The sequence below is a fragment of the Nannobrachium achirus genome, assembly GCF_963921795.1.
Source record: "Nannobrachium achirus genome assembly, chromosome: 6".
NCBI lineage: Eukaryota > Metazoa > Chordata > Actinopteri > Myctophiformes > Myctophidae > Nannobrachium > Nannobrachium achirus.
The window spans coordinates 25,607,851-25,625,371 of record NC_137815.1 but is presented as its reverse complement, the minus strand read 5'-3'; the positions used below and the strand labels follow the sequence as shown (position 1 = coordinate 25,625,371).

At 40.7% G+C, this 17,521-nt stretch overlaps 1 protein-coding gene across 3 annotated transcripts; it reads right to left on the bottom strand.

Moving 5' to 3' along the window:
* Nucleotides 1–6,743: 6,743 nt before the first annotated feature.
* Nucleotides 6,744–16,946, bottom strand: cUnh18orf54 (chromosome Un C18orf54 homolog). 3 transcript variants are annotated; one of them, XM_080727726.1, is made up of 13 exons: nucleotides 16,881–16,946; nucleotides 15,395–15,503; nucleotides 14,457–14,565; nucleotides 13,863–14,021; nucleotides 13,324–13,426; nucleotides 12,751–12,811; nucleotides 12,038–12,163; nucleotides 11,511–11,574; nucleotides 10,006–10,057; nucleotides 9,830–9,899; nucleotides 9,473–9,553; nucleotides 8,658–8,704; nucleotides 6,744–8,249 (listed from the first exon to the last, which is right to left on the bottom strand). In XM_080727726.1, the coding sequence occupies exons 2-13, from the start codon at nucleotides 15,500–15,502 to the stop codon at nucleotides 8,171–8,173; spliced, it is 1,059 nt and encodes a 352-aa protein (XP_080583852.1). In that variant the 5' UTR covers nucleotide 15,503; nucleotides 16,881–16,946; the 3' UTR covers nucleotides 6,744–8,170. The 3 variants fall into 3 exon arrangements, with proteins under 3 accessions (XP_080583852.1, XP_080583851.1, XP_080583853.1); XM_080727725.1 differs by having other exon boundaries at nucleotides 16,686–16,936; XM_080727727.1 differs by having other exon boundaries at nucleotides 12,038–12,157; nucleotides 16,686–16,936.
* Between the last annotated feature and the right edge of the window lie 575 nt (nucleotides 16,947–17,521).

Genomic DNA, 17,521 nt, shown 5'->3' with positions numbered 1-17,521 from the left:
TATCCTAATTTTAGATCAGGCGTGAATAATTGGCTTGAAACTCATACATGTATAGCAGAAAAGGTTCGTTATTGATGCATAATTCGTCAAACAAACAAAAGCAGGATGAACCATGGTTTTATTCATCAAAACTATTTTGATTTAGATTTTTCTATCAACAAGTCATATGCAAATTATATATAGTCCTTAAAGGGATATTCCACTTTCAACAGGGAAACAGGGGAAGGGCTTCTCTCCCCACACACACCCATTGTAACTTCAAACTCCATTTTAACCATTCATTAAAAACACCCATTATTTTTTGTGGTGACTCATACTACCCTCCTAATACGTGAGCAGGCCGTGTTTTTTCCATAACCTTTTTCATTTGTTTTTATTAATTATTTGGGAAAATGGGAAAAATTAAATTCAAAAAATAATTATTAAAAATAAATGAAAAATGTTATTGAAAATACACAACCTGCTCACATATTAGGAGGGTAATATGAGTCACCAGAAAAAATAATGGGTGTTTTTAATGAATCTATCATGGTTAAAATGAAGTTTGAAGTTACAATGGGTGTCTGTGGGGAGAGGCCGAGGGCCTGGTAACATTTACATCAAATATCGAAATATTGAATCAAGCAAATTAAAAACTGTTCAGGGTGTTCTTAAAAGCCTGATTAGACGATAAAATTACCAAAAGTTTTTTGAAAGAGAAATATCCCTTTTAATATGAAGGTAGGCTACATTTTAGCCTATTTGCAGTCATCAATATTTCGAGCAGATGTCATAGGTATCTTGCAGCTGCATGCAACCAATTCCACTTTTTCTGAATAGAATAGAATGGATTATAATATAATATAATAGTATTTTACCATATCAATAAAAGTAAATGTACATGGGAATACTTCTTACTGTAATCCTTACTGTGGCAGCTTATTCACAGTCTTTCTCAGTGTTCCGGCAAATGTTGAGTTTTTTGCAGTTGTATACTTCCATACATGCCATATGACTCTTTATGGATAGAATAGAAGAGAAGGGGATACAACGTTTATAGCCTGCACAAGTACATCAGGGTAGGGTTCATCAATCTGTCAACATCTAAGAGTCTAGAGTATGCAGTCTAGTAGGCTGATATTCTCTAAAATTACCAAATCCCATTAGTACAATATATTATACATGCATACCTGCAGCTGCAGCGTTGGCTGAGGCACTCCTTTGTACACCCACATAAAGTGAACTCCCTGCAGGCTTTGGGCATAGGTGGCAGACAGAGTAGCCGTGGCACTAACTGGTCTTCCTTGATCATCCATCCCATTTCCTCCACTGGAGGAAGATCAGGGTGTGGCAGGTGAGCTTGATTCCATATAGTTGCTTGATAGTGTGCACGCATGATATGGAACCTCACAGCATCTGTGGTTGGTGGCAGTCTCTTGGGGACGACTTTTGCAGAATAACTTTACTCGTGCTTTGTTGCATGAATCAACGTCAGGCACACCATAGATCTTACAAATGAATCTTTCTGATGATGTCACGATATCTTCTGTGAAAGGGCCCTTCCCAAGGCCAGCAAGATCAGTGTGATGATGTTCGAACACCTGCCAGGCTTTCCGTGGCCGCTGAACTGAGACACACTGTCACATCCAGTAAGGGCATGGAAGGCAAGGAGTGTGTCCAGTTGATCCTCAGACAGTATCCTGTGAATTTCATGCACTGGGAAAAACTTTGGGTCCTTTGATATCCCAGCTTTCATGTAGACATAGGTACATCTGATTTTGTCAAAGTAAGCAAGCAGTAGTAGAAGCACGTCTGTATCACGTGCTGACATGACTACTGTTTCCATCAGTGCGTGGATACAGTGAAGGATCAGTCGTGTATCAGCTTCCTCGTGTACACTCCTTGCCTTCCATGCCCTTACTGGATGTGACAGTGTGTCTCAGTTCAGCGGCCACGGAAAGAAGACAGCCTGGCAGGTGTTCGAACAACATCACACTGATCTTGCTGGCCTTGGGAAGGGCCCTTTCACAGAAGATATCGTGACATCATCAGAAAGATTCATTTGTAAGATCTATGCTGTGCCTGACGTTGATTCATGCAACAAAGCACAAGTAAAGTTATTCTGCAAAAGTCGTCCCCAAGAGACTCTGCCACCAACCACAGATGCTGTGAGGTTCCATATCATGCGTGCACACTATCAAGCAACTATATGGAATCAAGCTCACCTGCCACACCCCGATCTTCCTCCAGTGGAGGAAATGGTATTGGATGATCAAGGAAGGCCAGTTAGTGCCACGGCTACTCTTTCTGCCACCTATGCCCAAAGTCTGCAGGGAGTTCACTTCATGTGGGTGTAAAAAGGAGTGCCTCAGCCAACGCTGCAGCTGCAGGTATGTATGTATAATAGATTGTACTAATGGGATTTGGTAATTTTAGAGAATATCAGCCTACTAGACTGCATACTCTAGACTCTTAGATGTTGACAGATTGATGAAACCTACCCTGATGTACTTGTGCTGGCTATAAACTCTCTTCTATTCTATCCAGAAAGAGTCATATGGCATGTATGGAAGCATGCAACTGCAAAAAACTCAACACTTCACAAGACTGTGAATAAGCTGCCACAGTAAGGATTACAGTAAGAAGTATTCCCATGTACATTTACTTTTATTGATATGGTAAAATACTATTATATTATATTATAATCCATTCTATTCTATTCAGGAAAAGTGGAATTGGATGCATGCAGCTGCAAGATACCTATGAGATCTGCTCGAAATATTGATGACTGGAAATAGGCTAAATTAATGTAGCCTACCTTCATATTAAGGACTATATATAATTTGCATATATGACTTGTTGATAGAAAAATCTAAATCAAAAGAGTTTTGATGAATAAAACCATGGTTCATCCTGCTTTTGTTTCTGTTTGATGAATTATGCATCAATAACGAACCTTTTCTGCTAAACATGTATGAGTTTCAAGCCAATTATTCACGTCTGATCTAAAATCAGGATAGAATTTCAAATTCCCCATGTAGGCTAACCTCGAAAAACACATTTAGTTCAAGTTTCTACTTTGTTTCCTCAAAAAGATTTTCACTTAAATAGATTTCAGCCTTGCAGTGGCGGCCATGTTGGATTTCTCAATTTTGAGCCATTTAGGAACATTTTTGAGCATTATATACAGCAAATTTGGATTCAGCATCCCTTAATACCCCTAGAACAGTTGTATATAATAAATATTCGCAAAATGCCTTCGGGACTTTATACAAGCACATTTACAGAAATTCTGCCTTGTCTAAAACGTGTTATACAAAATGTGATATGCATCAACTCTTAATGCTTGTCAGGGAGGGGGGGGGGGCCCCAGTTAAAATATGATTATTTTGGGGGTCGTGCCGTCATGGCCTGAAAAGGTTGAGAACCACAGACAGTAGGAGCGAGATCATTTAGCGACCTACAACCGGGTCGCGACGTGGTCGGTAGTTTTCAGCGACCGGGTTGCTAAATCGAGCGACCGGGTCGCTAAATCACCGACCGCGCCGCTAAATCGACCGACCCGGTCGCTAAATCTACCGACCTGCCTGCAGTTTTAGGTCGGTAGATTTAGCGACCCGGTTGGTACATCTAGTGACCCGGTCGGAAGATTTTGCGCCCCAGTCGGACGATTTAGCGACCCAGTCGCTCGCTTTAGCGGCGCGGTCGGTGATTTAGCGACGCGGTCGGTGATTTAGCGACCCGGTCGGGAGGTTGCGTGGCAGGTTAGCCTAACTGAGGTAAGGTTACTGACCCACTGAGCAATAGTCGTTTTTTACACGACTAGTTTTTTTTTAGCCTTAATTTCACCCGGCTAGATTCCGGTTATATTCACACCGAAAATATACTTTGCAATTTATTCCATGATTCGATAACAATTTATTAAAAAAAACAACAGTAAGGTGCTTAACTGATCTCCTAATATTGGACTAACATAATTATAATATCCGTTGATCATTATTAAGTATAGTTTAGATCTAGCCGAGATTTAGCCAACTAATTATAGTCGCCGTATCAACGTTTATATTTACACCGAATTTAGACAATTAGATTTAATCCATATTTCAATAAACATTTCTTTAAAAAAACAACTCCACGTTGCAGAACTGATCTCGAAATATTGGTGTAAAATGATTCCAATAGCCATCCGATCATTAAGCTATTTGTCTGGGTGTAGTCGTTGTATAGCCGGCTTTTCAACGCCTTTTTTTAAACCAATGTCAATATAAAGTCTTTAAAACAAAAATATACGATGAAATGAACTCCTCGTCTGTCAGTCAGACAGTGCAGTGCCGCGTGATTATGGATCCAACTGGGAAAGATGGATGGAAACGGCAAAGAGCGCTCGTTTTCAGTTATTGTCCACGACAAGCGGCCGGCGGAGCGCCGCGCGAGTTACGAAGCCGTGGTGAATGCAATCGTTATATTTACGGCCTGGGCAAGCGCACGATAAACGCCATGATAATTGGGTTTTGGTGCACCTCGCGCGGTCCAAGTGACTACAACGGAGCGCTCCCTACGTCCGGTTCAGCCAATCACAAGCTTCAAAAATGAGTCCGGGGCGTACACACACACACACGCACACACACACACACACACACACACACACACACACACACACACGCACACACGCACGCACGCACGCACACACACGCTAACATTTAGTTTCCTCAACAATGTGCACTACACTAAAATGAACACAGGTGGGCAAAGTCACCTTTTAATACGGCCAGAAAGTCTATACTATTATATCAGCATTGATGGCTGAGTGGATAGCGTCGCCGACTTGAGTGTCAGAGATTAGTGGATCGGATCCCACCGTCACCCTACTTTTCACCACTTTCGACGGCCGCTAACGGCGAAATGTAGACTTTTTGTATCCGACTAATAGTGGTATATGTAGCAACCCGTGTAAATATAGCCGACTAAACAACTAGTCAAAAATATCAAATCTAGACCTTTACAACACTGATTTTCAACGCGTGGTGTAGAAGATAAAAACACGACTATTAGGCAACTATTACACCTCAAAATGCTTACTGGGGAGGTTAGGGTTAGGGTTAGTAGCCCGGTGGTCGGTGGAAGCGACCACCGGTCGGTGGATTTACCTACCCGGTCGCTGGATTAGCGTCCCGGTCGGTGGAATTAGCGTCCCGGTCGGTAGAATTAGCGACCCGGTCGGTGGTTTTAGCGTCCCGGTCGGTGGTTTTAGCGTCCCGGTCGGTCTGTAAACTGTACACTGTCACACTGTATGGTTGTTTTGTTGTTTTTTGGGTTGTCCTGGGTGACCTGTTGTTGTCGTATTGTTTTGTGTGCAATAAGGCTGAGAGTGCTCTTGGCACAAGCATTTCATTGTTTGTCTGTACTTGTATGGATACGCATTTGACTAATAAACCGAACCTGAACCTGAACCCGAACCTGAATCGATTTAGCGACCCGGTCGGTGTTTTAGCGTCCCGGTCGGTGGTTTTAGCGTCCCGGTCGGTGGTTCTAGCGTCCCGGTCGGTGGTTTTACCGTCCCAGTCGGTCGATTTGGCGACCCGGTCGCTGAAAACTACCGACCACGTCGCGACCCGGTTGTAGGTCGCTAAATGATCTCGCCCTCTCTCACCACAGATCTAGTTTGGAACTATGCCATTGAGATAGAATGAGAATGAGCTTTACTTTCATATTCCATTCTTGGGAGTGCTTTGGCATCTGCCCTTTTGCCGCAAAGTGCCCTTTTACCCTTTTCATTTTTACGTTCTGCCCAAAACCCGTGGCCCATATCAAGACTCACATTTGACAAAATTATAATTCCACTACAATAGTAGGCTAATATCTTATAATTATAACTATACTATTATAACTTAAATGAGCTGGCTGTGATCAGTCAGTTTTAGTTTCACCTGATGCAGAGAAATGTCAAGTGCCCTCCCACCACGCTAACCTTTCTGCAACAACTTTGAGACGGCCAGAAAGCATGCTAGGTTTCATGTACCATCTACATTTCTGGGGAGAAATGGCACGAGGGACCCCCACAACAAGATCATCCAAAAAGTAGGCCAGCCCACAGAAGTGCCCTTTTGTGAGGTTTGAGCACCTGTCCACTCAGTGCTCTCTGCACAGCCCTGTTTTTTTAATAATTTAAAGGGATAGATCACCCAAACAAATATTTACTGTATATATTTCTATCGATTACTTAGCCCATGGAGACCTTTTTGTTGGGCGACTGTTTTTGTTGAAACAGTTTGCCATGGATCCATTTACTGTATAGCCTAATACTTATTTTGCCTCTTATGCCTTATGGCAAATTATATTAATCATCTGATAAGATTAGTCGATTATTATTATATGTTTGATAATGTGAGAGATATAGCTGTAAATTATTTTTAAATCAAATAGGTGATCCTATTGTGAAGTAGTCAAATTCATGCAGTTTTAACATAATTCGGCAGTACTTGTTTCATGTTTCAATTGTGTGGCCTAAGGGTGGCCCTTCACTCACTTTATAGAAGTCAATATGCCCCCCCTGGAAAACAAAACAAATCTGCCCACCTCTACTTTAATACAACACTTTAATGATAAAACACTTTAATTGAATGCTTTTTGGCACATTGTCAACCAACAAACATTTTCATGTCCATCTAAATGTGGAGGGAACTCTTGTCAACCAACAAACAAGTTCATGTTCAACTAAATGTGGAGGCTCACATATTCAACACACACACATTCACACATCGATGGCAGAGCAAACCATGCAAGGCATAGACATAGAAAGGTAGACGCCTCCTTCGGCTCTGGTGCATATGCATCGTGGGACCAAGGGAATCTGTGCATTGCTTCCGCGTTCGTCACACATACGGACGTTGGTAGGCCAATCAGAGGCAGGTGGGGCGGGTCTTTACATACGCAGCCTGTAAGAACAGCTGAGCCGCGCAGCCGCGCAACATCAGGAAATGGATGGATTGATAAGTCCCGGAAAAGACACGCTGTGATTGGTAAATGGTGCATTTATATAGCACTTTTATCCAAGGCGCTTTACATAGATTGGGCATTACATTCACCCATTCACGCACACATTCATACACCGGTGGCGGAGGAAACCATGCAAGGCACCAGCCTACTCACCGGGAGCAACTAGGGGTTCAGAGTCTTGCTCAAGGACTCTTCGACATTAACTCAGGGGGAGCCCGGATTTGAACTGGGAACCCTTCGTGCTCTAATAACGGTTTCTCTACCCCTGAGCTATGCCGTGATTGGCTAATAGTCACTTTGACTGGCATCGATCCCTTGGTTTTTCCAGGATGTCCGGACTACAACTGTTGCACGTCGCTCCAATGAACTGCAGAAGCAAATGAGGCATCTAGCTTTTATATCTGTAATGCAAGGCACCAGTGTCTTGCTCAAGTACACTTCGACAGAAATACAAAAGTGGGAGCCCGGGAACGAACCAGGAACCTTCAGATTCCCAAGCGGCTGCTCTGCCAACCGCTTTACTAACTTCAAGTCCATGTTTGTTGATGGTCTAAGTTGTTGCTAACATTCTCTTCTCTCTGCATTTGCTGGACTCTGTGATCCACAAAGACGTTCAATAAATGAGCGGGTAGTGGTTTGGTCAGGTGCCTTGCTCAAGGATTCTTGAACAGACCGTGGGGATTGAACCAGCGGTCTTTCTTTTACGGTCCAGTCTGAGCTAACTAATTATGTAATCAATCATAATTAGTTAGCTTCCCTGCAGCCACTACACTGTCAAATCTGACCAGTGGTTCTTTTGGACTATAACCTGAAGCCTTCCAGTCAGAACCTTTTAAGTTCTCCGACACTTTTTTGTTGTTTGTTTTAGGTTTCCATAAGAACCACAACCATCTGTGAATGTGGAAAAACTCAACAAAGAAGCCACATCGTGAGCTTGTAGTTTGTCTATTTTCGCTAGTTTGAAAATAGTTTGAAAGTATAAGTTCTGAGTTTCCCGGATTAGTACAATGTTATAAGCAGGGGAAGAGAACCTTATCTGAAATAAAATCAGAACCTGTAAAATACTTTAACACAGCACGACACTTTACTTAGTTCTTGTAGTGGAAAAGAGCAAGAGGTGTATATCGGCGAGTCAAAGAAAGTAATAGTTGAGTCAACTTTGGTCCTTCCTCTCTCTCTGTTAGTTCTTATGAAGTCATTTCTCCTTTCTCTTCTTCTCGATTTGTGTGGATTCTTCAACCAGACTCTTCAGGTGGTCCAGGTGATGCAGGGCTCTGCACAAACATCAATGGTGTTAATCAGGTTTCAATGATTCATTCCATATGGATTTCAATGTGCAGTAGTTCACCTTAGAGCAAGGTTTGTTCTGTGAACATGTACCGAGTGATCGATGACGTTCAAGCCTCACAATAAGAATTATGTTATTGTCCCTCGAGGGAAATCTCTGAACATGTCAGACTCAGAGTTGTCTGTTCAAAATGGCATTAGTCCAATGAGCCATTTTTCCCAAGTATCCAAATCAGAATCAACTGTTTTACTTTGTGTAAAACTGTGAAATAACGTTTTTGTTTTTGCCTGACAGCATGCATTATAACTATTTTATTTGAATTATTATAATGTGTGTGTGTGTGTGTGTGTGTGTGTGTGTGTGTGTGTGTGTGTGTGTGTGTGTCAGACTTTACCTCTGTATTGACAGTCCACCAGAATCAGTGTCCTTCAACTGGGTCTCCTTCATAAAGAACAATTTAACATACATAACACACATATTAGTACAATAATACTGTATGGTAATGAAAGTAAAATACTACTACTAATAATGATAGTACAATGTGCTAGTAATGCTAGTACAATACTGCTACTGCTAATAACTCTGCTACAATACTACTACAGCTAGTATTGTTCCATTTGGAACCTCTCCCGTTATCTAGCTCAGAGATGAGGTTCCTGGAAGCTACATGCCCTAATCGGTAAGTTCCGGGGAAGATCCGCCGTCATGAACACTTCTTACCTTTTGTATGTTGTCGTCTTGTTTTTTGTGTGTAATAAGGCTGAGAGTGCTCCTAATAAACCTGAACCTGAACCTGAACCTGATACATTGTATCCAAAAAGTAAAGATCTCTCAGATGTTTCATTTATTTTGCGTGGAAGAAAATCTAAGCAAGGGGTTGAAAACAAGAGTATATATAGCTCTTTTTGTCAGCCTGTGGACAGTTTTATGGAAACAGTAATGCGCATGCGTGACTGGCCACTCATCTGTTGCAAGAAATGTTTTGCCACTAAGCGGTTTGGGCAAGAAAACTGGCCGCAGGCTGACAAAAACAGTGATTTAAACTCTTGTTTCAACCCCTTCTTTAGATGCTCTTATCTTTGACAACTGACTTTGTATAACTTCCCAAAGGTTCATTGTAGTAATGCTACTGCGTTTGTATTATGCTACTATTTAGAGTGGGTGTTATATTCTGAATCCAATGACTACAAACATCTTGTCAGTTCTCACCTGTGTGTGTGCAGCTTGCAGGTTGAACAACATGTGTTTGAGGGTCTCAACAGGTCCAGGGTGTTTCCTACTGGCAAAAGGCTGAATGGAACATTTTACACACAATCATTTCTGTTTGACATCAGTTTGCATTTGTATCTATGTTTCATCACTTAAACACATTCGGCATGTAGTAGATATTGATATTGATCTGGGTCACCACGTTTCAGATTTCCGGCAACAGACAACTGTGTAGTCATGATTACATTATGGCAGGCTATGGGCTCAGTATCTGCTGGGCGGTTTAGCTTCACACACAACGCCATACAGAGAACGGCACAATCATTATTGTATGATTATTCCTTCCAGCTGCTGTACCTGTCCTGCTGTGTCTGTCAGAATGGTGATCTCTTTGTCTGTGGCGTCCTCTACTGGTGCTGGAGACTTACTGCAAGTTGTAAATATAAGTGTTATTGGATGTTTCTTCAATGTCAAATGTTAAACAACTACTCAGAGTGTGACTGACAGAGATGTTCATCAACAGCTTTACTCACCAAGTGACTGGGGCTTTTTCCCACCAGCGATCAGTATCCAGCAGCTCCTCAGCTGTAGTAATAATAATAATAATGAATCATCATCATCATAAAACCTTGTCTCCCTATTTCAATTTTTGTAGGTTTTCTCGTAAATTAAATTAATTAATTAACTTTTGTACAGTACAGTGACACACAAACTTGCAAGTGGATTGGATATTCTTGCTCATTTTGAAAAATAGAAATACAAAAATACGGGAAGTGGTTACGTGTGTTTTATGAATACTGAAACAATGCAAAGTATTAACAGAGCTTGTGACTAAATAATAAGTACATTGGAACAAACAATGGTTATTTCTTTATCCATTTCCTGAAAAGTAACGGTTTGGTACATAAAAGGTTTCCATCCGACTGTGACCATATACAAACTGGATAAAGATAGGGAGAGACAGATCAAGACATCTCTCTGCCTTCAATAAAACCTCACTGCTGATTATCTTCCCAAATAATTCCATAACACTGCTGTCGGGCAGAAACCTCATCTCCATAATTTAACTTTTTGTGTATTTTTCTTGATCATACTACAGCTTCAAACAAAAGCATCAAAAGTAGCAGATCTAAAAGCTCGAAATTAGTGTTTTCAGCTTGTAGATCTGCTAAAACTCCTGAAAAGTATCTGTTTTGGTTTCCACCCGACAGAGACTATAACAAAGAAAATCAAAGCTACTGGGGTGAAATAATTTAAAGGATTACATATTGTTCAAGTACATAGATATGTATGTGCTAATTATAAATCATTTAAAGGAGCATGTATTGTTTAAATAAAGATATGCATGTACTTTTTATTCATAGTGTTTGATGAGAAGCACATTGTGCATGAATGTATGAAGTGACATATAGGGTGCGTTCGGAAACCCGCACCGGGTGTGTGCTCAGTGCGGTGAGTGCAGTGGGCGTGACGTTGGAGAGTGCGTTCAGTGTGGCTTATTTACGAACGACCAGTTTTAAGAGGCAGCTGTGTGCTTTTTCACTCTGAACTCTGAAGGTAAACTTTCTGAAAAGCAGCAGTTGCTAAGTATGCTAACGTAACGTTGATATTGAAAGGAGATGTAATTCATAGCATTGGAATACCTGCTGTTAGTTTACACGTTAATGCGTGTGAAACTATCAAGCCCAAACGACCAATTAAGCTGCAAATGCTGCATTTTGCGGTCATTTCCTCCATTGTTCACAGCTGAGAAGCGTTCGAGACATGGCCATGAAAACCAACCAATCAAAACACCGAACCGACGCACCACACTGCCAAACCCCATCTTCTGAGTAGGGTTGGTCAGTGCGTGCACTCAACACACTGGTGCGCCTCGCACTGGATTTCCAAACGACAACGCACCAAGTGCACCGAATAAACGAACGACAACATGGCACACCAGTGCGTTGAGTGCGCATTTCCGAACGCACCCATTGTCACTGGATGAGGTCAGAGCAAAGGCCTCTGGGTATTGTAGTTATATTTGGTGTCTTCCTACCTTCAAAATCCTGCCCTGAAGACCTGTCTCTCTGTACAGCCTGTCTCACTTCCTTCTCACAGCCCTGAAGGACAGACAGACAGGCAGATCAGTAATAAGAACTGTTCATTAATAATCAATAGAACTACAAGCTCTCAAGCAGGACTACTTGTTTTATACTTCACATATATGTTATAAATACCATATAAATCTTCAAGGTACAAAGGGAAAACCATATATGGATAGTTCATAAAACTGGCAACACCAGTTCACCTTCGAGCGGACCCATCATGTCTACATGTCAAAGTGTCCATGAACATGGCACTTAACTTTCTTATTAATTTACATTCCATCCACGTTTTCAGCATGGCAGAAATCAAAAGGCACTAAAACTAAACAGAGACTCAATACAAAGATGACTAACCCTAAATGGATTAAGGACAAACACGTCATATCTAATCATGGCACGACATTATTATTATTATTGTTGCAGAGGTCATTGCTTAATGATGGAAAAAGGTTTACAATCTTCAGAGATTGTTATTTACCCGTTTGTTCTTCATCACTTCATCCTCCTGCTCAATCTCTCTGAGCCAGGAGGGAGCTGAACACACACAGGTCATCGGGGTCAGACAGGGGTCGTTCAGCCACCCAGGGACATCGCAAGTCTGAATCTTAAAATATGAGACATTATTCAACTTCAATTCAAAGTGTTTGAAAAGATTATGAAGATTATGAAAATCAGACATTAAGTTAAGCTAACATGGAGTTAAAGTGATCCTAGATTTTAAACCAAAGTCTCACAACTGGTCTTAAGGCTTGTGAACAAAATATGTCTTACAAAGATACGCAGGAAGTGAGGTATTAAACTTTAGATCAGTGCTTCTTAAGACAAGAACAAATTTAAATGACCACAAAGTCAAAGTTAAAGCGATTCTAGAGTCCATGAAAAGGTAAAACACATATAAGATGTCTAATAAAGACATGCAGGACACACAACATGTGATTTCAACTACATCTAGTGACTCCTTCCCACTATAAAGGGTAACTCAGAACCTTCCAGAACCCAGTGGAAAATAGCCATAAAATGTAGTTCCAGCACCATGAATGTAGTATGGAATACAGACATCCAAACAGTGACTGTATTAAAGTCATTGAGTCTTTGGTATGGGAAGTGCCATAGTTATTTATGATACATTAACTATATGGGAAGTACCATATAATATTGCTTTAAATTCAGTTTTATAACAATGTTTCTCACCTTGTAGTCTCTATGGATAGGACACGATGGGTCAGGCTGTCTCAATACATCCAATGCTGATCTGAGAGGAAAGGAGAGATCAAATTAGACCATCAAAGATACCATCATACAATATGACTGTGATATGAATCGCATGAAACCTTTTCAGACGGGGGTCCGTGGCCAAATATATATCAATTTATGGGTCCAGTAGGTTTATTTTTCTTATAGATAAAGTGTACAACAAGGTTTAACTGTTACTGCTGTCCATTGTGTTGTCATGGAATAAACGCATGAGAGTTTACTAGTCATTACAGTTCTTAAAGTTGACAATTATTGATGTACCATTAGTTTACAGGGACAATTGTTTGGTTAATTGTTTGGTTAATTTGTTTGGTTAATTTATTGTTTGGTTAATTTATAATGCCCGTAGTTTGAGCAACGGCTCTATCTCAGCTACTAGTAATGCATAGAGTTAGTATACTAGTTTATAGTATACTATTGATTTTTATAATTATGGAACTGAAACAGGGAATCGATAAGAACCAGAATCGGTATTGGAATGTATAAATAAACGATACCCATTCCTCCTACCTGTGTTCTCTGTGTCTGGTGTTGGTGTACAGGTGGTCCTGGGTCAGACACTGAATACAAGCAGGTCTTTTAGCGCAGAGGTCAGCATCAGAGGAGAGCAGGCCTGGGTGGGTACAGACAGAAAATGACATTATGGATGTCTGGATCTGTCTGTGGTGCTAAGGAGGATGCCCTGAATCTTTGTTTCTGTGGGGGAAGGTGAGGTAGGCATGGGCTTCCCTGATTGGTCAACACGACCAATCAGCTTCAAGGATTGTCTGAACTTTGCTTCTGGTTTTTATGCCACTGCACTGATATAAGTGGTAGACCTCCATTCTTTCACGGCGCAATGCACAAAATGCACAAATGCCATAAACACTAAGTAACACTAAGTCAGCGTGTTTTATCAGGGATCCCAGTATCTCAACTTTTAGTCAATCAGCCGGTACTGTAGGAGGCACCGCACTGGGGTAGGCCTTATTTATAGCTTGTAGGTGTACAATCTCACCTTGTATGTGAGGTGAGTGTGACAGTATAGTGTATAGTGTTAATGTGTTTACCTTGTATGTGCGCAGAGATGTGAGTGACAGGCAGCGAGCCGTCGTGCGGGAGGGTCAGCAGTTCCTCGGTCGTCATGGAAAAGATGTCTGGGTCTCTATGGCGACAGCCTGGTAGAGACGAGAAGTCTAGCTCTCTGCTGTCCACCAGCTCCCCGGAAACTATTAAAAAAGAAAACAAGGAAAAAAAAAAAAAAAACATGAAGTTAAACAGTTCTTAAATCTATGTGTAGAATATATATATATATACAACTGTGACTAATGATAAAGTAAAAATTGTATTAAAGTCATAATAGTAGTGTGTCTGGCCGATATATCAAAAAATATTTTACTTTTGTGACGAGAGAGAAGGCCTTATGCACACCTACAAGGACTGGTGCGTTGGAACAGTGGCGTTGAGAACTGGAGAAGTAGAGTCCCGCACACAGTCTTCACTCACAATAACTTTATTACGTTCAGACCTTCATCAGGCACTTTTGTGACGAGACAAAGTAGTAATAATAGTAGTTCTGGTAAACAGATTATGGTGATCGTAGTAGTAATCTCAGTGTAGCAATAGTGATACTAGTATTAGTTCAAATGAAATGAGATACGTACGGTGTGTGTTTGTGTGTGGCGTCACAGGAAGCTGCAGTCTGCCCGTCTGATGAGAACGCTCAAAGTCTGAGATGTAAGCTGCCAGAGCCTCTGTGGCTGACTCATAGTCCTGAAAGACATCAATTCAATTAATCAATCCTATCACTAGATATCATGTATACGTAATTAGAGATGTTACCGATCAATCGGCAATGGATCGGATCGGGCCGATCAAAGCGTGATCGGCGATAATCGGTGGTTTAGATCAAAAGGTAAATTCACCGATCCGATCCGATCGGTGCATCCGATCAACCAGCCGTTCAGTATGCCCACTTGAGGCCATTTTGGGGTATTGATTTCCACAGTGCTGAAGGAATAATTAGTTACTGCTATGATAATAAATACATAGTAATGCTGGTAAATAACTATAAGGCAAATATATAAATGAATTCATGAGTGAATTAATTAATTAAAGTTAAAACATTAACATTTCGAAAATATAAATAATATATAAATAATAACTTGATCGGATCGGTGATTGATCGGTATCGGGTGATCAAACTTTTGTGATCGGTGCTCGGTGATCGGTTCCAAAAAACCTGATCGGACCATCCCTATACGTAATGTGTACACAAAAAACTTTTTCTCCATATTGTCGTGAAAACCTTGTATATCCAAAACCGTTCGTTTTGCATTTATCATTTTAAAAATGATTTAAACTAGCCGAACTACAAGCACACAACGCCTCGCACCGCGAGGCGTTGTGTGCTTGTAGATCTGCTGTTTTCGCTACTTTTGTGGGCCTTGTATGATAAAGCAGGGCTTTACTTTGCGAAAGAACGTACACATTTGAAACTTGGAGATACGAGGTTTCCACCCGACAATGACGATATCAAAATTAACCAAGTAATGTATTATGTCCAACACAATGACTGTCACTATAACAACAATTATACTACCTTGTCTTTGTATGTGATGGTTTTATCAAGGTGTGAAGGTAACAAGCTGCTCTTCAGACGTCCACAACTCCTCAACAGAGAAGAGGCACTGGACTCAATGTCTGACATTCTGAAAAGAAACATGTTGACATTAATAGCACATTATTAATTAGACATTGGTAATGGTGCCATCTATTTTTGTTGGTTAAAACAAGGTTTAAGGTTAATCTTTATAGTTTATTTTGTAATAGTAATTATTGCAGTGGAGTTTTGTTCAGTATGGTGTCTCCAACTCGTTATTAAACAGAAAACACATTTTCAGGTGGGTTGCACATTTCATCCAATCAGGAGAGAACACGTTCATCAGCTTAATTTTTATCTGCTAATTTTTCATCACTTCCAATTTCCCTTGTTTTATCCTGTGTATCATGTATAGTCAAAAATTGTCGATTCAGCAATCCATCTTAATTCAGTTTAATTCAATGCAGCAACTTGACATAATCGATAATCGAAGCTTAATATAATTGTAATGCTGTACAATATTATGTAATATAATTGCTTTTTTTTGAGTGGTTGCGAGTAATATTGTAATATTTTGAGATATGGATTTTTGATTTTCATGAGCTGTATGCAATAGGAATCGAAATTAAAACAAAAGAAGGTTTTGAATATTTCACTGCATGCACAATGAATCTAGAATATATGAATGTTTCACATTTTGAATTATATTAGGCTACAGAAGAAAATGAACTTTTACACAATATAGACCTGTATATTTTAGTTGGATCTGTATAAATTGTGTGTCACAAGCAATTCAATCATACACCAGAGGTCCCGATAATGATAGCAGCACTGTCTATTATTGGGTACACACAATCACCTGTCCATTGTGTGCCCATACCAAGTGGAGAGAAATGGACAATGTGGTCCTCATGAAATTCGTGGTACAGGTTTTCTGCAATAACTTATAGCTGGCTGTGATATTGCATTAGAGAAGCGTTACCAGAGAGACATATGGCTATCATCACTATTCAGAAGTGCAGATTCATTTGCAGTAAGTGTAGCTAGCTACAGTAGAATTAATTCCTAGCCCGTTATGCGTTATTTGCATTGATTGCGTAGAAGCGCACTTATTTTCACAGTTAAAAAAAGAAGAAAACTAAATCAAACGCAAATCAAATGCTTTGTTGTTTGTGAATCACAGTTTTTGTATTGAGTAGGTTTTCTCACTGCAAGTGTTGTTTGTGCAGTTGTGTAATTGGGATTTTAAAGTAGGTTGTTGTTTGTGTACTTTGTCCACCGTGACACTGACCAAAAATTAAATCGCGACGTGTTGATAGCTTGTTTAAAAGTTTCAACGCATCCTCTTTCTCCTCAACGTTGTAGCCTTGTTGTGTTTTCATAGCAGTATGGACAGTAACGACAACCGTCTCCTCGTTTGAAATCGAAATAATTTAGCCAATGTCTTCATAGCTGAAAAGTTACTAACTGTGAATACTGTACATACTTATTATAACTCTATGTACTGTACCAACACCGGCGGGGACCCGCCATTGTGGTTTGTTTATGTTCACGTTGACCCGGAAAAAGCTGTGATTTGTTTACGTCCAAGTTAACCCGGAAACAGCTGTTGTGTTGAGCGACGCGCGCGCTGCACACGCGTTGCTAGGTTACGTGTACATTTGTGACGTCAGCTTTTTGGCCCTTTAAAAGGGCATCCCAGAAACCTCAAAACTATCAGTGACAGTGTGGAAGCGACACAGTGAGCAGCAGCAGAACTTCTGAAGAGACCAGCAGAGAACAGATCGAAGCAAAGTACAACAGCAAACAAAAACAGAAGGTTGTTGAACAGACAGGAGTAGCAACAAAAGAGAGCAAAGGAGAAAGAAAACAACCTTTTATTTTGTCAAGTGTTTACAATGATGTCACTGGGCCAGTCTGGATTGGCACAATCAGGGAACGAGACAGTTTTAGGCAGGAGCGAGATGCGTCCTGTTTTGGTCAGGTTAAACACAGGAGATGTTGGTATGCCTATGCGTGCACACCGTGCAGTAAGGTTCAACCTGGATAGAGATGATGGAGAGAATGCGCCTTCAAACAGCAGCGAGTCAGACATTGACTCATCCCTGGAAGATGCTGATTACCACC